A 21454-nucleotide genomic window follows, 5' to 3' on the forward strand; every position below is an offset into this window, starting at 1 on the left:
TTTCCTTCATACATACTAAATGATGTTCTGTAATGTAGTTTGATGAGCCAATCAAGTATAATCTTTCTGGGTTTTTTGGCATGCTATAGTTTGCAACTCTCAAAGGCTCTTCAAATACTTCTTATTTTGAGTTTCTAAGATGATACTGTAAAACTCTTACTAAAACTATTTTTGTTGTTTATTGTTTTAATTAAGAAACTGGATCTCTTTAAATAGTAGGTAACTAAAAAATAGCCACTTGTTCTAGTGAAGATCCACTTATATCAAGTGAGAAACAAAGAACAATTATTTTCTTTTCCTAATTTTACTGTTGTATATCTCTTTATTATATGGTTTATTTGGACTAGTAATTTTCTATACTTGTTAAAATTATAAGACAATATTATCCATATTTTTAAAGTAATAAATCATATGAATGAATAAAATCCTAGGATAATGCAGTCTTATTATGGGTATATTTTAGTTTTAACAATCCCACCTAAAATTATTTCCTTTTCCCTTTGAAGGTTTCACAAGAAGTATTGTTGCTGTATATAGTACTTGCATGCTCGTTGTCCTTCTACGGGTCCAATTAAATATTATTGGTGGATACATATATCTGGATAATGCAGCAGTTGGTAAAAATGGCACTGTAAGTTTATCACACTAAATAGATACCTGTTACCCCTTTTTCTCAAGAAGCTCTATGTAGGGGGCAGCTGGGTGGCTCAGTGGATTGAAGAACCAGACCTAGAGACAGGAGGTCCTAGGTTCAAATCTGACCTCAGACACTTCCCAGCTGTGTCACCCTGGGCAAGTCACTTAACCCCCACTGCCTAGCCTTTACCATTCTTCTGCCTTGAAACCAATACACAGTATTGATTCCAAGACGGTAGATAAGGGTTTAAAAAAAAAAAAAGAAGAAGCTCTATAAGTTCATGTATTACATAAAAAAATATGCGTGACTATATTTCAGGAAATGATGAACTTAGGTACAATATTATGACCTTTAACATTTGCATTTTTTTTATATTATATGTTACATGACACTTGTCCTTTGCCCATTTGGGGGGATTAGGCCTATTACATGTAGACTGGGGAAATTGTTTAAAAATTTTATTAAATATAATGTATTTTAATGAGAAAATGAGGACATTTGTGGACTTTTTTGACTCAAACTTGATTTTCCACTTTTATAGACACTTCTTGCTCCCCCTGAAGTGCAACAGCAGTATTTGTCAAGTATTCAGCACCTCCTAGGAGATGGTAAGATGCAAAGATGCTCATCTGAGAATTAACTAATTTTACTTTATTTGTAGTAATGAAATCACTAAAGAAATAATTGTGGATTTGTTTGTTTTTACCATAGGACTGACCGAGTTGATTACTGTAGTTAAACAAGCTGTTCAGAAAATTTTGGGAAGGTAATATGGTGAATTTGCACTTTTTATTCTCTATATTCCCAGTTCTACTGGGAGATTAAAGAAAAATAGTTAAAATCATCTTGGTAAGGGAGTCAGTTTGACAAATAATAATTTGAATGACTTTTACCTTTAGTTCTTAGGAAAAACCTTTCTCTTTCTTATAACCCTTCCTCACTGAAATGTTTTGGTATATTCAAAACTTTTTCATTTTTAGGATAATGTGTTACTAGGACTTTTATATAAGCCAAGCAACCAAATATTTCACATGCCAGCAATATTTGTAAACTAACATGTGAAATCCCCAACATTATTGCTGTACTAAATTACTCCGTTCTTGACCTGACTGCTGAGTTCCTATCTGTTAAAGTATTTGTTTTCTAGCTAGAAAATTGCAAGAAGCAAAGTATTTTCATGTGTAGTTTTTAGTATGCTTTACCCCACTTACTTTTTCTTTATTCCCAGTGTTTCCCTTAAACATTCTTTGTCCCTTTTGGAGTTGGAGCAGAAACTAAAAGAAATCAGAAAAATAAGTGAACAGCATACATCTTCATCATGGATTGATAAGACTGGATCCAAATCTTTACTTTGTCATTATATGATGCCAGATGAAGAAACTCCATTAGCAGTTCAGGTGCATATTTCATTGCCCTTTTAACTGTATTGATTTTTGCCCTGTTTTTCCAAATAAATGTTGATTAAACTTTGTTTTAATCTCTTAAAACTCAAATATGTGGGGTTTTAATAATTTAAAGATGATACAATGAAACTAATGAAGAAAATTAATACTGTAGAATTTGTTGCTAATATTTTTTTTTATTTTAAGAGATTTTTTTTTATTTTAAACCCTTAACTTCTATGTATTGACTTTATAGGTGGAAGATTGGTAAGGGTAGGCAATGGGGGTCAAGTGACTTGCCCAGGGTCACACAGCTGGGAAGTGTCTGAGGCCATATTTGAACCTAGGACCTCCAGTCTCTAGGCCTGGCTCTCAATCCACTGAGCTACCCAGCTGCCCATGTTGCTAATATTTTTATGTGAAATCAGTTTCCCTTTAACCTTCCAAGGTCAGGCTGAAACAACCTGCTTCCTAGTTAAGGTTACTCCCAGGCCCCAAACTATCAAACTGGGTTGGGACTTTCTATCTTTTTTTTTTTTTAACCTTTACCTTTCCAAGGCAGGAATGCAGTAAAAGCTACGCAATGGGGGTTAAGTGACAGGGTCCCACAGCTGGAAAGTGTCTCAGGTCAGATTTGAACCCAGGACCTCCCATCTCTAGGCCTGGCTCTCAATCTCTAGGACAGCCACCAGCTGTCCCCCCTCATATTTCTAATTGAAATACTTCATTAATTTAGAAACCAAAACTCTTGAGAGGAAAGAAAGCAGACTAATTAAAAAATATTGTAAGTTGATAAATACTATAATAATCTTCTACCATAATGTTATTTTAATGCCTCATCCTTTCAAAGCCTATACCAAGAGAGTGCAAATTCCAACAGTCTCTCAAGCCAGAAAGATTTTGGATGTATTCTTGTTTTTCAGGGACCATCCTAGCTTCATTTGGAGAGAGTTCATCAACAGGTTGGCTGCAGAGAAATAAAATTTATCTATTTCAGTTTTTCTTTATATATGCCATCCTATTTTATGCACTACATGTATTTATCCCTTGATAAATATTTATTAAATAATCCATGAATCTTTAAAAGGTTTCCATATGTGCATGTCAGCTTATTTATACCTTTCCACTTATTTTATATTTATTTTGAACATAATTACTAAGCATGAACATTATACAAAATGACTAAATAAGATCGTGAGACTGTGGATTCCTATTTTTAATAACTGTATATTACTTAAAAATACTTTCAAATGTATGTTAAATTTAATCTGGTACTAAAACTGGCCCTTTGCTTATTATCTTGTGTTCTTACTAAATGCTGTATTAATGTTTTTTCTTTTTTTAAATTTATATCACTACCTTCTGATTCCTCCACTCACCCAAACAGAAGCCTCTTATCAAGGATAAACTCAATTTATTCAACACATTGACTGTCTCTAAAAATATGTGTCTTATTCTGCATTTCTAGTGCATATTTCCACAAAGTAGTATGTGGCATGTTTCTTCAGTTTTCTCAAGACATGATTGACTACTGTATTGATCCAGAGTTCTAGTTTTACAATGTGGTGGTCATTGTGTAATTTGTTCTCCTGGTTCTGTTCATTTCAGTCTATATCAGTTCATACAGGTCTTTTCAGCTTTCTCTGACTTTATCTTAACTTATAATTTCATATAGTGCAATAATATTCCTTTTCTTTCGTGTCACTCTTTTTTTAGTTATTCTTTAGTTGATGAGCTCCCAATTTGTTTCCAGTTATTTGTTACAACAAAAGTGCTACTATAAATATTTTAGTGCATGGCTTTAACCTCATTGAGGGACATATTTAGTAAATCTTAAGATAGTTACAAATTATTTTTCAGGATGATTAGATTATTTCACAGTTCCTCCTTCCATGAATTAATGTGCCTATCTTCCCACTTGTTATATGAGAAATATGTACTAGATGATCACTTCCAGCTCTAAATTTTTAATCCTGGGACATGGGGAATGACAGAGCCTCAGAGCATAATTGGAGAATTACTAGACATGATCAGGCTCTGGGAAATAAGTTCATGCTAACCCATTTGACAAGAGAGTGCTTCATAAATCAAAATAACAGTGATATACTTGGCATGGGAACTAATAACCAACCACCTGCACATGGCTCCCCTGGTGAGTAAACCCACACAGAAGTTGAATTCTTTAGTGAAGTCCTGGTGGCATGACCGACATGCTAACCAGTATTAATGGGGTGACTGGTGCAGTGGCTGGAGTGCAAGTTGCGTAGCCTCTCTATGCCTCAGATTCCTAATTGTTAGATAGGGATAATAAAAAACATCTGCCTTTTGGGACTATTGTGGAGATTAATTGAAATAATATCTATTAGATTGGAAACTCCTTGAATGCACAGACTGTCAGGAGCTGAGCTGGAGTCAGGAAAATCCCTCAGCCTCTTACCTGCTGTAGGAACTGGGCAAATTCACTTAAGCTCTCTCTCCTCAGCTGCAAAATGGGGATAAATGATTGCTCCTCCCTTACAGGGTTGTTGTGAGAATCAAATGAAATGATCATTATAAAGCCCGTAACATGGTGCCTAGTTGCATAGTAAGCAGTATATAAAGGTTTCTTTTATTATTGTTTGCAGAAGACACTCCCTTCAGGTAGGTAAATCTGCTTGGGAGACCAAATCATACAATCAAAAGTTGTCTGAGCATAGAACTGAAATAATATACAACTACCTAGTGGTAGATTCTGGTTTGCCTTGTTTTTTAATCCTTACCTTCCACCTTAGAATCAATACTATGTATTGGCTCCAAGGCAGAAGAGCAATAAGGGCTAGGCAGTGGGGCTTAAGTGACTTGCTCTGGGTTACAGAGCCAGGAAGTGTCTGAGGCCAGATTTGAACCAAAGACTTCCCATCTCCAGGCCTGGCTTTCTATCCACATAGCCATCCAGGTGCCCCATAGTGGAATATCCTTAAGGGGTGTTACTAGATTCTGCTCTAAACAAGACCAGTATTAATTAGGAAGATCCCAGGGAGAGTGAAAGGTTAGGCTTCACCTCGGGCAAAGGTGGGCAAAGCCATGAGATGAGAAGAAACAATTGTTAGCTCTCAGATTAAGGGAAATCATCAGTGTAAGGCGAGATGCTGATATTTAGTCTGAGAAGAATAAGAAATCTGTGCTAATCTGACTCTAGGGCAAAGGTTCTGCCAAAGGTTGAGAGCCAGAATTTCAAGGAGCCATGAATTTTATATTTTGCCTAAATTGAAATTACTTCCCCAAAATTAGGTCTTTTAATTCTGGAGACTTTGAAGTCCTGCTGCTTTCCTATGGTGCTGGTGACTCAAATAGCCCTGGGAGGGGCCCTGCTGCCTCCACCATTCATCCCCAGTCAGGCACCCATAAGCCTCTCTGTCCCCATAACTTTCATCAAGGCTGCAAGGACTGCTGGGATACAGGAATAGATGCAGAGAGCGGTTCTAGCAGGGGCACCAGACCTAATAGCTGAGTAGCAGGAAGAATCTTGCCACACATTCAGCTAGTTCCTGGGTACGTTTCCTGGTGTCGGTGTGAGCTCGTCAGATTGTGATTCCTGCACTCGTAGTTCACTTGGTATTGGGCCTTCCTATTCCCATAACGCTGCTTTGGCTGCCCGTATACAGCCAGCCAGACTTGGTCTTTCCCAGGCAGACACTGACTGTAGAGGCTGTGAGGCCCAGTGCGCAGGGCTGAGAGCTCAGCCTGTGGTTTCATTGGGTTAGGCCACTTCCAGGGAAGGAAACTCCTTCAGTGCAAGTCAGCTTAGAATAGTAGAAGGTCACCACCTAAAATTCTGAGAAATGAAGGGACTTGCCCAGGGTCACGCTGCCTTTATGCGTCAGAGGCATGACTTAAACCCATATTTTCTTTGTATTGAGCCCACTTCTCTATCCACTGCCTCATGCCACCTTTCTCGAGGTGAATGAAAGGAAAAAACAATGTTTGTGGAAACAGAATGTGTATAGGTGGACAAGGAGGAAGTTATAACTCCACCATGGACAACAGAGTGATGTAGTCGTGCTCCTGCCTCCAGTCTGTGTGCTTCATCTCCTCACCACACTGGGAGGGCAGGCAGTGAAAGAGTAAATCCTTCAACGACTGTGCTTAGAAGAGTCGAGAAGTGCGAAATGAACCAGGGTCCCCCCAGTTAGCAGGAGAGAAGACTGTGGAGCCCCAAAGTTTCTTCCAGGAACAAGTGGCCTCCTTTGTATTTGTTGATTCAGCTCAAGGGAGGAAGTAAGCGTCTTGGGCAGGAGGCGGCCCCTGATTTGGTGTTACACCTTGGGAATCCAACATGGCGCTGCTTAGGGTTGGGGGGGCTGGCCCTCGGTGCTAGCAGGTGTCATGTTTCAGCCACGACCCCCAGAGGCCACAGGAGACAGTGAGGGAGTCCTCAGGTCCTCTGTAGTGTGCCACCAATCTGCTGGAGGAGTCACCAGGAAGGATGTGTGAAGTACTAGTAGAAGGGCAGGTGCCTGTTTAAGATCCATTTGTTCTCAAGAGCAGGTGCCCGCTTAAGGAACATGCCTGCTACTAGTGAATTAGCCCTAAAAATAACTTCATGGTAAATTGGGTTTAATGACTGCAAATTTTATGTTGTATAAGAAAGTTCTGTCAGGGTAATTCATCCTTGTGATGATCAAATTCTGGATTTTACCACTATCTGTGTGCCTATAGATTACTATGTCCAAAAATGTAGGTGATGACAAAATTGTATTTACCAAAAAGGTCCAGTGTATGTGGTATTGATTTAGCTGCTAAGCTACCTAAAGTTACTTCAGGTAATGGGCTCTGATTTAGAGAGTTATGAAATTTCTTTGTATAACCATCTTGTATGAGAGAATAAATGGAAGATCTGTAAGATGTATGAGCCAGATTTTAAAGTCTAGATTTGTATACCCATTAGATAAGTTTATATATGTTAGACATGAATCTATATGTAAAGTATGTATTTCTTTAAACATTGTTTGGACATTGACAAAGCTTAGTCTTTGAAAAATGCTAACCTCTAATTTGCTAATTTGATTAGCTTTCATTATAATTATACTAGGATCTAAAAATCTAAAATATGGCTTGTTTATTTTTTTAGGCTTGTGGTCTCACAGCAGGAGATATTACTACTATTAAGCTACTTAATGAAACAAGAGATATGTTGGAAAGGTATGTATATCCTGCATATTTTTTAAATGTATTTGAATTTATGTGTACTTTTAAAGCTCCAAAAATGGTATAAATTAAAATAGAATTTTCAATATGACTTCTAAGATTGAATCATAGAATCCCAGAACTGTAAAGCTATAAAACTAGTTTAGAATACTACCTTCAGGTGTAATATCACCTAAACATTGGAGATCGATGTGTTCTTAAATGTTTTCAAGCGTAGAGATTCTGACATACTTAACACATTTGTTTTATAGTTAATCATTCTTGGTATCTAAAAATTTTCTTGTACCTAAATTACTTGCCATTTAAGCGATAGTTCTCTAGTAAATTTGACTTTTCAGTAGACTTTGAATATTTAATTATGGACATTTCTTTCATTAATACAAATTGCAGTTCATCTCTTTATCTAGTGAGGTTCTTATCTTTGTACTTGCATTGTCTCCACAGAGTGTCCACCCAACATACCGGACCTCTTCCTCTTGTCTTTTACATTTTGTGGTTATTAGAAGATGCCTCTCAAGGACTTGATTCTTTTATGCATAATCTCAGTCTGCAGTGCATCTTGGGAAATTGTATCTAGTAATTCACACTCACAAAGGTCGTCTTTTAAAACAGGAATGTAGAGGTGTTAAATGTCGAGAATTAAGATATACCTTGAGAGGGAGACAGGGTCAAGTTAGAGGAGTAAGAGGGAACATTTTTGCCAAGCTCCCCCAGCACACTTCCTCCACTGTGACCTAGAAAATATACCAGACAAAATTTTAACTAGGAAAACTGAGGAAAAGTCACATTGAGTCATTTTTCCCTCCCACGGCAGCTTTGGTAGACAAAGAGGGAGGCTATCCAGGAGCACTTACAGCAGCAGCAGGGAGCATTCCAGTGCTGAGATACAGAAAGAGGACCAAGACAGCACCAGTGTAGGAAGCACCTGGGCAGAAAGAGATCTCGGGGGATTCCTGAACTATCTGACAACTCATTGGCCCATTACCTAGTTTCAGGTCACAGATCTAAGGCAGAAGGGAACACTTGTAAATGAACTTGGATCTCAACTTTCTACTGGAACAAGTTCCAGAAATGTAGCTGTTCATCTCTGAGCCCAGGAGCAGAGTGGTGACTCAATTCTAGTCTTTATCCCAGCACTTAAGACTGCAGTGAAATAACCAGGCCAAGAGTACCAGACCAAAATGGAGCTTACAGTTTAGTCATTCTGAACCTGCAGAACTTACCAGGGGGCTAACATTGACTGAGAACAATAGCAGTCCACTGAAACTCAGTAGACCCAAATGAGAATCAGGAATTTGTAGAGCTCAGACCAGGAGAAGAGTGAACAGAACTCTCCCTAGGTCACACCAGTTTGGGAGCACATAAAACCTGCAGAGCTCCAGTCTGAGCTGTGAAAGCAGCAAAAATAAGAAGACAGAAGCTCAACCAGACAATCCCATTCCCTCTCTTCCCCCCAGAAGTAAAAAGGGATTAGTACTAATGCTAAAATCAAGAAATAGGCTGTAAGAATTAACAAGCAAATAACAAAAGGTACCCGGCTATGAAGAACTAGTATGGTACACAAACAGCAGAAAATATTGACTTGAAAACATCTGTAAACAAAGTCTTAAAGAAAAAAATCAAATTTGACTCCAACAAGATTTCCTAGAAAAGTTCAAGAATTTCAAGTGCATAAAAGAGTTTAAAGAACTAAATAAGAGTAGTAGAGATAAAAATGGGAAAAGAAATGAGAGACAGGAAAAACAACTGACCTGGAAAACAGATGCAGAAGATAATTTAAGAAACACTAGACTAAAAATCATGAATAAAAAAAACCTAGATATCATATTTTTAAAAGAGAACTGATATCCGGATATTTTAGAACCAGAGGATAAGATAGAAATTAAAAGAATCCACTTTTCACCACCTGAAGGAACCTTCAAAATGAAAACTCAATAATATTATACCAAGATCCAGAGCTCCCAAGTTAAGAAGAAAATGCCACAAGTAGTCTAAAAGAATTCAAGTACATAATAAGTACATAAATAAGCCAGTCAAGTTTACACAAGATCTAGTAGCCATAAAGCTCAGAGAACTTGGAGTATAATATTCCAAAAGACCAAAAATCTAAGCTTACAACCAAGAATAACCAACCTAGCAAAATTGAGTATTATCCTACTAGAGGAAAAAAAATGGATCTTTAATGAATTAAAGGATATCAAGTATTCCTAATGAAAAGACTAAAACTGAGAAGACAATTTGATATTTAAAACACAAGACACAGAGAAATATTAAAAAGGTGAACATGAGGGAAGAATCGTAAGGAATTAAACAAAGTTAAACTATATTCTTAAATGAGGAGACAGTATGTTTTACCCTTTATAACGTTTTTGTTACCATCATGTGTTTGGAGGGAATCTAGACAGAGGACCTGGGTGTGATTCTGTTATGCCTGGATGATCTAAAAAGAAGAATTCTCTGGGAGGTGAGGAGTAAGGGAAGGAAGAATGGGGGAAATTATCTCATATAAATGGAGTGGTTAAAGGGAAGTTTATACAATAGAGGGGGAAGTGAGGGGAGCAGGTAACACTTGAACTTTTCTTCTGAACTAGTTAAAGCAAGGACAAATACATATAACATATGCAGTTTGGTATAGAAATATATCTTCCTTAACAGTGAAATAGGGAAATGGCTTAAGGGAAAGGAAAGGGTGAAATAAGAGGGATTGGATTTAGGGAGACACTGGTCAGAAGTAAAACTTACTCTTAAAGAAGGGGCAGAAAGAAAAAGAGAAAAATAAGAATTAGAGAATAGGATGTAGGAAAATACACAGTAAACAATAAAGAATATAAATTTAAACAGAATAGTAAGAACTGTGAATGTGAATGAGATAAACCCACCCATAAAACAGATAGCAGAATGGATTAGAAGACAGAATCTTAGCAATATGCTGCTTACAAGAAATGCACTTGAAACAGAGAGATGTGTGAAATAAAAGGTGGGGTAGAGGGGAGGGCTGGAAAATTAAAACAGAAACTTTTCTCATTATTATGCTCAATAAAGGACCTTTAAAGCATAGATTAAAAATTAATTGGTAACTAGGTCCTAAAGAAAGAGCGAGTCAGAGAACAAAGCATAGAAGCAATAATCCGATTAAAGATAATGACAACATGAGCCAAATACCAAAAATTTGTGCATACCAAAATTTGTGGGATGCAGCCAAAGTGGTATTTAGGGGAAAGTTCATACTTCTAAATACTTATTTCAATAAAAGAAGACAAAACAGATTAACAAATTGGGCATGCAACTAGAAAAACTAACAAATTAAATCTTCCCTCAACTAAATACCAAAATAAAAATACTAAAAATCAAAGGAAAGATTAACAAAATTGAAAGTAAAAATATTTTTAATAAAACTAGGAGCCAAGCTTTATAAGAATATGATTAATTAATTAATGACCAGTTAATAAATGGTCAGAAGACATAAGCAGGTGGTTTTCAGAAGAAATCAAAGCTGTAGTCACATGAAAAATGCTCTAAATGAATGTTGATTAGAGAAATGAAATTAATACAACTCTGGTACCACCTCATACCTATCAGATTAGCTAATTTGACAAAAAAGGAAAACCATTGTTGGAGGGAATGTAGAAAAATAAGGACATTAATGCATTATTAGTGAAGTAGTGAACAGATCCCATCATTCTGGAGAGCAATTTTGAATTGTACTCATACTCTTTTATCATGATATAGTAGGTATTTACCCACTATGAGGTCTATATTCCAAAGAAATAAAAGGAAAGGATCTATATATACAAAATATTTATAATAGTTCTTTTCATGATGGCAAATAACTGGAAATTAAGGGATGACCATCAATTGGAGAATGAATGAACAAGTTGTGATGTATGATTGTAATGAAATAATGTTGTGCATAAGAATTGATGAGCAGGATGCTTTCAGAAAAACCTGTGAAGATTTACAGAACCAATACAAAGTGAAATGAGCAGAACCAGAAGAACATTATGCACAGTAACAGCAATATTTGTACCATGATCAACTATGAATGACTGAACTATTCTCTGCAATGACCCAAGGTGGAGCTATCCACCTCCAGAGAAAGAACTGATGAGGTCTAACTGCCAACAGAAGCATACTTTTTACATTTTCTTTATTCTTGTTTGTTTTGTTTTTATTTTTTGGTCTGTGTTTTATTTTACAACATAGATAATATGGAATTGTTTTGCATGATTTGCATATGTAGAAATCTATATCAAATTGCTTGCCTTCTCAAGAAAGGGCTAGGGGAGGGAAGGAGAGAATTTGGAACTCAAAATTTTTAAAAATGAATGTTAAGGGGCAGCTGGGTAGCTCAGTGGATTGAGAGCCCAGCCTAGAGATGGGAAGTCATAGGTTCAAATCTAGCCTCAGGCCCTTCCCAGCTGTGTGACCCTGGGCAAGTCACTTGACTCCCATTGCCCACCCTTACCACTCTTCCACCTATGAGCCAGTACACAGAAGTTAAGGGTTTAAAAAAAAAATGAATGTTAAAATTTTTTGTTTACATGTATTTGAGAAAAAATAAAAATTAAGTTTCAAAAGGAAAGAAGAAAATCAAATTACTAGCATCACAAATGACAAAGGTAAATTCACAGCGATGAAGAAGAAATAAAATAACTCATTAGGAGCTATTTTAACCAACTATATACCAATAAAACTGACAACTGAAATGAAATTGATGATTTTTTAATAGAACAGATAATAGAATACTTAAGTAGTCTATATTAGAATAGGAAATTGAACAAGCCATAAATCAACCCCTTCCCATTCAACAAAAAAAAAAAGGAACAATTAATTCATAAGCAAATTTCTGCCAAACATTTATAAACAATTAATTATACCACAAACTATTTGAAAAAATAGTTAAAGAGTCCTACCAAATTACTTCTATGACATAAATATGGTCTTGATACCTAAACTAGGGAGAGTCAAACAAGAGAAAACTTTAGGCCAGTTTCCCTAATATTAATGCCAATTTTAAAAATAAAATATTACCAAGGAGCTTATAGCGGTATATCACAAAGGTTAACTAGTCTAGATATATACCAAGAATTCAAGGCTAGTTCCATATTAGAAAAACCATAAGCATAATCATGCATATTAATTTTTATAGACTGTAAAGGATAAAAATTATGGTTGGACTGAATATTTAAGAGTTTTGGTCACAGGGAATTGATTACACAATTCCAAATGAAAGGCTCAAGTCAGAATGACTTTTATGGTAGTTTATTTACAAATAGGAAGAGTGAACGTAGGGAAAATGAGAGAGAGACAGAGACAGAGAGAGAATTACTCGGGCCTGGTCCAAAGGTCTGAACCAGGCAGGGCTTCAGAAGCCCCAGCAAAAGGGGACTGGGAGGCTAATTAAACAAAGTTTCTAGCCACGAGGCCTCTTCCAAGACACCTCTTCTGTGTTTAGTGCCTCCAGGAAAGCCAAGGAAAGGGAGTCGTCCTTGCATTCTCCCATGTGACAATCCAAAGGGAAGCAGTCTGAGGTCTCCAACCGGAACTCCTCCAAGGCCAAGTTCAAAGGGCAAAATCCCCCTCACAGGACGTTACCATCATATTTAAAAGATAGTTCTTTGTGTCACTTCCTATGTCCACCTTCCAGTTCTACATGGACAAATAGCTTAAACTTTGCTTTGGATTGCCCAGGGGGCAGTCAGTTGTTTTTGATTTGTCACTCACTGGCACATGTGGGTCATAGACCTCCCCCACCCACCCCGCCCCGACTTAATTATTTAGTTCTTAAGTGGGATGGGGTATATACATTCCTGGTGGTTAAGGTCTAAAGAGTAATTAGGGGAGAGATAATTCCGTCTTCACAAAAACCTGCAACAATCAAAAGTGTTTCAATTTGGGAGGATACTGTTGACAAAATACACCCATTCCTCTTAAAAGCATAGGAATAAATAACACTTTCCTTAAAATAAGCATCAATATAAATCAAAATAAAATCAATAGCCGACATTATAATGGGAACAAGCTAGCAACCTTTCCAGGGTGATCAGGAATAAAGCAAGGGTGTCCATTATCATTTACTATTCAATTTTGTCCTAGAAATGCTAACTATAGCAATAAGAAAGGGAAATTAAAGAACTAAACATAAGCAAAGAGGTAGCAAAACTAACACTTTTTGCAGGTGATATGATAGTTTACTTAGAAAACTAAGTGATTAACAGAAACAATGAGCAACTTCAGTAAAGTTGCAGGATATAAAATAAATCCACAGAAATCATCCACATTTCTCTTATTTACCAACAAAATCTAGTAGGAAGAGAGAAATAAATTCCATTTAAAATAATTACAGACAGTATAAAATAATTGAAGGTCTATCTGCCATGACACTATACCGGAACTTTATGAACACAATTTCAAAACTCTTTGCACAAATAAAGGCAGATACACATAATTGGAAACATATTATTTATTCATAGGTAAACTGAGCAAATAGAGCAAATATGATAGTACCACCTAAATAAATTTACTTATTTAATGCCATGCCAATCAAACTACCAAAGTACTACTTTACAGAGCTAGCAGAAATATTAACAAAATTTAACTACATGAATTAAAGAATATCAGGGGAAAAAATTTAAAAGGGTAAAAAGATATCAGTATCTAATTTCAAACTATATGGCAAAACTAGTACTGTCAAAATAACTATATTGGATAAGAAATACAAAAGGTCACTTGGAAAGATTAGGTATACAATGGGCAGAAACAAATTATTAACAATAATCACTATTTGAGAAACTCAAAGATCTGTAACTGTAAAATTAGGGCTTTGGTCCTTAGAATTAATAAGGTTTATTAAAATTACTTGGATAGGTAAAAGAAGAGAAATAGAGAGAGAACAAGGACTAGACTAACTTTCCCTGTGGCTATCCAGTGGCACCCCCAGCAGCAGCTTCCTTAGCAGGACACCAGAGACAGAGGGAACACTTCCTCTTTCACCCCTTTTATCTTCTGACATCCGGTTCAAATTCAGAGTCATGTCCAGATCAAGTTCAGAGTGATGTCGCCTACATAGGTAATGTAGGCAACGTGACTCCAGGAAGAATAAAAAGGAAATTTCCTTTTACACAATCCACCCACTGATTCTTTGTAAGACCAGCATATTAAATCTCCTCCTTCATCCCCCGGGTTTTCTAGGAGAGTAACAGGACAGGTCTCCCCAGTGAATCATTCTACATATGGAGCCTATACCTTTAAAAATCCTCTTACTAGAGGCATATAAAATATTGTACCTTAAATGAAATTACAATAATTTGGGGTATAAGAGGGAAAGGAGGGAAGGAAGAGAGAGAGAGAGAGAGAGAGAAGGAAGGAAGAAATAAAGGAAGAAAGAAAAAGAAAGAAGAAAATTGAGAATAAATGATAAGTTGAAACCCCATACCTTCAGTTCAGTTCCATACAAGGTAAATGGCTTTTTATCATCTAGAATTCCTAGAGCAGGGGCAGACAGAATAGCCTGTTTTAATTCTGAAAGCTGCCAGGTGTTCTGCATCTAATTGGAGTGGTTCAGGGACTGAATTTTTTTGTCAGCTATAAGGGGTTTGGTGATTTCCCCATAGCAGGGATCCACTGCCTACTGAATTAAGTATCTAGAAGATACCTGGTGGTAATGGGGATTTTAGTAGGTCAAGGAATGATTGTTAGGAGTGGTGTCAGAAAGATCACAGGGCCAACAGAAAGGCCAACAGGATAAAGCTTATAGGACACCAAATGCTATTAAACAGAATTTATTTAAGGGAAGGGAAGGGAATTGCGATGATCTATCTAAAGAATATAAATAAACCTCCCCACCAAATCTAGTTGTTATCTTCAGGAAGATGATATCTGCACTGTCATTTACCTCTCTACCTAAAAGTCCCAAGTTCCTACAATAAAAACATTTCACTAACCCAAATTCCCCCTTAAATGGTGAATAGAGGTGATAAGGTTGGAAGTTAAGCATGAACAGGGCTCAAGGGAAAAGTTCTCACTGACAGATGGTTTTAGGTGTCTCAAGCAGCTCTGTTGGAATATTGCTTAGTCAGCAGCAGCAGGATACACAAGAACACAGGAACACGGGAATAGGTTGTTGGTAAGATGGATCAGAAGGACAGCCACAGGAGAGGGAGAATAGCCAATCTCATAAGGTCCACCTAAGGATATAAGACATTCAACTTACTGCTTCAACTGTCTCTTAGAAGAACCCCTGTCACTTCCCTAGAATTCTGGAATCTACCTGGCTCTGCCTTTTCAGCAGCTCCTGTTCCTGCTCTTTCCTTATTTCCTTATAACACTAAAAAACCCTGTTCCTAAAAACGCCCTCAACTGCTTCTTAGTGGAGGGGGCAGTCAATTTCTGAATATCCTCAATATGCTTAGGGGAAATAGAATGAGCTTTAGCAGTTAGAACAAAACCTAAATATTCTACTTTGGGGTGACACAACTGAATCTTGCCTTAGAGACCTTGTAGCTTTTGCTTACTGTCTACCTGGCATGCTATCACATTTGGTTTGGCCAAGAGTAGATCTTCTGAAAAAACAATATTTGCTGTATCCTGTCTTAAATTTGTGAGAATAGAGTCGGACTGTCAATGAACTCCTGTAGAAGCCTTGACCATGACCACTGAGAGCCTTTCCAGGTGAAGGCAAATATATTCCTGGAATTTTCATGGATAGGGACTGAGAAAAATGTGGAGCACAAATCCACCACAGTAAAATATATGGCCGAGCTGGGAATTGATGAGATAATTATAACTGAGTTGGGGACCACAGAGTGTCTTTTTATGACATGATTATTTATAGCCCTTAGGTCCTGAACAAACTGATATAAATGGTTTTCCATATGGTCCTGGCTTTGGCTTTTTTATAGGAAGAATCGGTGTATTATATTCAAATTTGCATGGAATTATTATTCCTTGCTCAGTTAATGAATCTATCACTGTGGAAATTCCCTCAACTACCTCTCTTGATAGGGGATACTTGGGAATGGAAGGAGATGGGCCACCTTTTGTCCTAATCTCAATGGGAACAGCTGACTCAAGTAGGCCTACATCAGATGATGTGGCCCAGAGAGATTCAGGGATAGACAAAGAGAGAGAACACTTCCTCATTCACCTCTTTTATCCTCTCTTTTACATCTGGTTCAAATTCAGAGTCATGTCCAGAACAAGTTCAGAGTCATATAACCAACATGGGTGATATAGGTGATGTGACTCCAAGAAGGGGAAAGGGTAAATTTCCTTCACACAGATCCCAATTTATTGGCACAAGAACTTACTGTGTGAGAAAACATGTTGGGAAAACTATAAAATAGACTGGCAAAAACTAGATATAAACCAGCATCTCTTACCTTATACCAAGATAAACCCTGATTAGGTACATGATTTGGACACAAAGGGTGATATAAGCAAATTAGAGGAACACAGAAGAGATTGCTCATCATATTTTTGGAGAAGAGTTCATTACCCCCCCAAAAAAAGCATTGTCATAGTACCCTTGTATCTTGTTCTTTTTTTACTTTTGATTTTGAACCTTGTTCTAATTTGTGGCTTTGTGGCTAATATGACTATATACCAATAATCAAATTAGACTCCCACCTGAGTAATTAATTATTTCCTGTCAAGATATATATGGTTAGTTCAGTTTTTATGATGTTGTTAAGTGCTTATCATGCCCATCATCTTTTGACTCTTCTGTAAGAAAGCATTCATAATAGATAAATATGAGGATTCTGAGTAGTTTACAACTTTGTCCTGTTCCTATCTTTGCATTGAAGTGACTTAGAATTAGAGTTTTATGTTGACTTGTTTTACTTGTTTTGAAAGATTATATACCCAGTTCTCTATAAAAGTTCTTGGTCTCTATATCCTCTGCAATGGATATTAAACCTAAGCAGCAGTTATCTTCATGGTGGTCCTTTTGCTTATGTTCACTATGAACCCTGCAATATGAGATTATCAAGAATTCCATGGAGTGATCATTCTTGTTGCCTCTGAGCACATGATGAAATTGTCAGCTCCTTTTTCTGTCTCTCTAGGGTGACCTGTGAGTTCTTCCCCCTTACATAATCCTGACTTTTTTTAATCATCTGGTTTTACTTATCAGGAATATTTCCATATTTATCAAAGTAATTATTATGCCTACAAACACCTATAGTGATATGGGACCACAGTGTCAAACTGAAATAGAAACAGCCACTAAACACTACATATGGATGCCTGGAGACCTCATATTGACTCAGAAAACCACATATTAATTGTATCTATATTCTATTGTATATTTATTTTGTTAAATATTTCCCAGCTACACCTTTATCTAGTTTGGGGCACACTCTGGAGTTTAGTGGCCATATGCTGCCTCTGCAGCTATGTGCCTGACATATCTTTAGGGTTTGCAAAGTTCTTTATCTATAATAGCTTATTTTATCTTCATAGAAATTTTGTCTGATAGGTACATTATGTATTATTATCCCTTTTTGCACATAGAAAGAAACTGTAAAAGAAACTTAAATGATTTGCTCAGTGTTATACAGTTAGTAAGTGTCTGAGCCGAAATCTAAAACCTAAGGCTTTTAGATTCTTAGTTAAGCATCCAGTGTACTATGCGGAGTCTCTGGTTCAGTTCTTCTAATATTTTGCCAACTTGCTGGCGGTAGACAAAGACCTCATAGTTAGGGTACATCCTATACATGTAGAACAATTAACACAAAAGTATGGAGGTAAGAAAGCATAGGGGATACATGGAAAATAGTCCAATTTAGTTAGAGCCAAGAGTACCTGGAGAGGGAGGGAATATAGGATGAAGAACCTTGAATGCTAAGTGAAAGAGTATGTACAAGCTTCATTTAAGTGGCAATAAAGAGACACTGGAGAGTTCTAAGCAGAAGAAAACATTACTAAATCTATATGTTAAAAAACTGAGTTCAGTTTTGATATGAAGGGCAGACTGGATAGATGGGCAAGTGAAGTGAATTGTTGAATGGCTGTCCAGGTGAGTAATAATGGGGACCTTTGCTAGGGTAGAAGTTGCAGTATACAAAGAAGACTACAAATTAGAGAGTTTATGGAGGCAGAGGTAGAAAACGGAGCCTGGTAACTGATTGGATTTGAGTGAGAGGAGTCAAATGTAACATGATGGTTCTTAACATGAGAGATAAGTTGGTTGGTGATGTCACTGATAGAAACAGTTTTTAATTTGAAAGATAACAAATCTAACATTTAGTTCCTTCTCTAGACTGAATAAAGCCACTTCTTTAATCACTGTCCCCAGGTTCCAATCATTTCCTTAATTGCTTAGTTTTTTGAAACCTTTCTAGTTTCACTATGTACCTCCCTCTTTTAATGGAGATACTAAAAATTAAAGCAATTTAATTATGCATCTTCTACTTTTCATGATAGCCTATTATACAGTGGTTTTTCTTCAGACTTGAGTACTATTATTTGTCATGATCTATATGATATGAATATCTTTATTCACCAGTAATCTAACAATAAATCTAATAGACCAGGAGAATTTCCTGAGGGAAGCAGCATTAATAATGCTAGGTCACACTAAATTCTATAAATTGTTGAATAGCATAAGGAAAAATACATGGAATAAATAAGAAAGAGGTAAGAGAGATGAATGAAGTCCTAGAAAAATTAGATTTAATTGATATGTGGAGAAAAATAAATAGGGACAAAAAGGAATACACCTTCTTTTCAGCTGCACATGGTACATTTACAAAGATTGACCATGTAATAGGGCATAGAATCATGGCAAACAAATGCAAAAGAGCAGATATAATAAATGTAACCTTCTCAGATCATAATGCAATAAAAATAATAATCAGTAAGGGCACCTGGACAGGCAAGTCAAAAACCAATTGGAAATTAAACAATATGATTCTCCAAAACCAAATTGTCAAAGAAGAAATCATAGAAACAATCAACAATTTCATTGAAGAGAATGACAATGATGAGACATCCTACCAAACTCTGTGGGATGCAGCCAAGGCAATACTCAGGGGGAAATTTATATCCTTGAGTGCATATATTAACAAATTAAGGAGGGCAGAGATTAATGAATTGGGCATGCAACTCAAAAAATTAAAAAGCGAACAAATAAAAAACCCCCAGATGAAAACTAAATTAGAAATACTAAAAATTAAGGGAGAAATTAATAAAATCAAAAGTAAAAGAACTATTGAATTAATAAATAAGACTAGAAGCTGGTACTTTGAAAAAACAGATAAAATAGACAAAGTACTAGTCAATCTAATAAAAAAAAAAAAAAGGAAAGAAGAAAACCAAATTGACAGTATAAGAGATGAAAAGGGAGACCTCACCTCTAATGAAGAGGAAATTAAGGCAATCATTAAGAACTATTTCGCCCAATTATATGGCAACAAATATAACAATTTAGGAGATATGGATGAATATTTAAAAAAAAAAAAAAAAAAAAGATTAACAGCAGAAGAAATAGAATACCTAAATAATCCCATATCAGAAATAGAAATTGAACAAGCCATTAAAGAACTCCCTAAGAAAAAATCACCAGGACCTGATGGATTCACAAGTGAATTCTATCAGGCATTCAAAGAGCAACTAATCCCAATACTATACAAATTATTTGATATGATAAGCAAAGAAGGAGTCCTACCAAATTCCTTTTATGACACAAATATGGTACTGATTCCAAAGCCAGGGAGATCAAAAACAGAGAAAGAAAACTATAGACCAATCTCCCTAATGAACATAGATGCAAAAATCTTAAATAGAATACTAGCAAAGAGACTCCAGCAAGTAATTAAGAAGGTCATCCACCACGATCAGGTGGGATTTATACCAGGAATGCAAGGATGGTTCAACATTAGGAAAACCATCCACATAATTGACCATATATACAGTCTAGCAAACAAAAATCACATGATTATCTCAATAGATGCTGAAAAAGGCTTTGACAAAATACAGCATCCATTCCTATTGAAAACATTGAAAAGTATAGGAATAGAAGGACCCTTCCTAAAAATAATAAACAATATATACCTAAAACCATCAACAAGCATTATATGCAATGGGGATAAATTAGAAGCCTTCCCAATAAGATCAGGAGTGAAACAAGGATGCCCATTATCACCTCTATTATTCAACATAGTACTAGAAACACTAGCAATAGCAATTAGAGAAGAAAAAGAAATTGAAGGTATCAAAATAGGCAATGAGGAGACTAAGCTATCACTTTTTGCAGATGATATGATGGTATACTTAAAAAATCCTAGAGAATCAACTAAGAGGCTGGTAGAAATAATCAACAACTTTAGCAAAGTTGCAGGATACAAAATAAATGCACATAAATCATCAGCATTTCTATATATTTCCAACACATTAGAACAGCAAGAGGTAGAAAGAGAAACACCATTTAAAATCACCCTAGACAATATAAAATACTTGGGAATCAATCTAACAAAACAAACACAGCTATTATACGAAAACAACTACAAAACGCTTTCCAAACAAATAAAACTGGACCTCAACAATTGGAAAGCCATTAACTGTTCATGGGTAGGATGAGCTAACATAATAAAAATGAACATCCTACCCAAATTAATTTACCTATTTAGTGCCATATTTATCAAATTACCAAAAAACTTCTTTACTAAATTAGGAAAAACTATAACAAATTTCATTTGGAATAACAAAAGATCAAGAATATCAAAGGAAATAATGAAAAAAATGTGAAGGAAGGGGGCCTAGCATTACCAGATATCAAACTATACTATAAAGCAGCAGTCATTAAATCAATATGGTACTGGCTAAGAGATAGAAGGGAGGATCAGTGGAATAGACTGGGGGGGGGGGGTAATGATGTCAGCAAGACAGTGTATGATAAACCCAAAGAGCCCAACTTTTGGGACATGAATCCACTATTTGACAAAAACTGCGGGGAAATTTGGAAAACAATATGGGAGAGATTAGGTCTAGATCAACATCTCACCCCCTACACCAAGATAAATTCAGAATGGATGAATGACTTGAATATAAAGAGGGAAACTATAAATAAGTTAAGTGAACACAGAATAGTATACTTGTCAGATCTCTGGGAAAGGAAAGACTTTAAAACCAAGCAAGAGTTAGAGAAAATCACAAAATGTAAATTAAATGGTTTTGATTATATTAAACTAAAAAGTTTTTGTACAAACAAAAACAATATAGTCAAAATCAGAAGGGAAACAACAAA

General features: G+C 36.1%; 1 protein-coding gene across 1 annotated transcript in view; it reads left to right on the forward strand.

Annotated features, from left to right (window-relative positions):
• PEX3 (peroxisomal biogenesis factor 3) overlaps positions 1 to 21454 on the forward strand; it is a 59535-nt gene that overhangs the window by 24328 nt on the left and 13753 nt on the right. Inside the window, exons 5-9 of the mRNA XM_044671572.1 lie at positions 507 to 631; positions 1179 to 1245; positions 1349 to 1403; positions 1866 to 2034; positions 7130 to 7200. Of these exons, the coding sequence (XP_044527507.1) occupies positions 507 to 631; positions 1179 to 1245; positions 1349 to 1403; positions 1866 to 2034; positions 7130 to 7200 (487 nt within the window). The remainder of the gene's footprint in view (positions 1 to 506; positions 632 to 1178; positions 1246 to 1348; positions 1404 to 1865; positions 2035 to 7129; positions 7201 to 21454) is intronic.

This window comes from Gracilinanus agilis, chromosome 4, assembly GCF_016433145.1.
Source record: "Gracilinanus agilis isolate LMUSP501 chromosome 4, AgileGrace, whole genome shotgun sequence".
NCBI classification, from domain to species: domain Eukaryota; kingdom Metazoa; phylum Chordata; class Mammalia; order Didelphimorphia; family Didelphidae; genus Gracilinanus; species Gracilinanus agilis.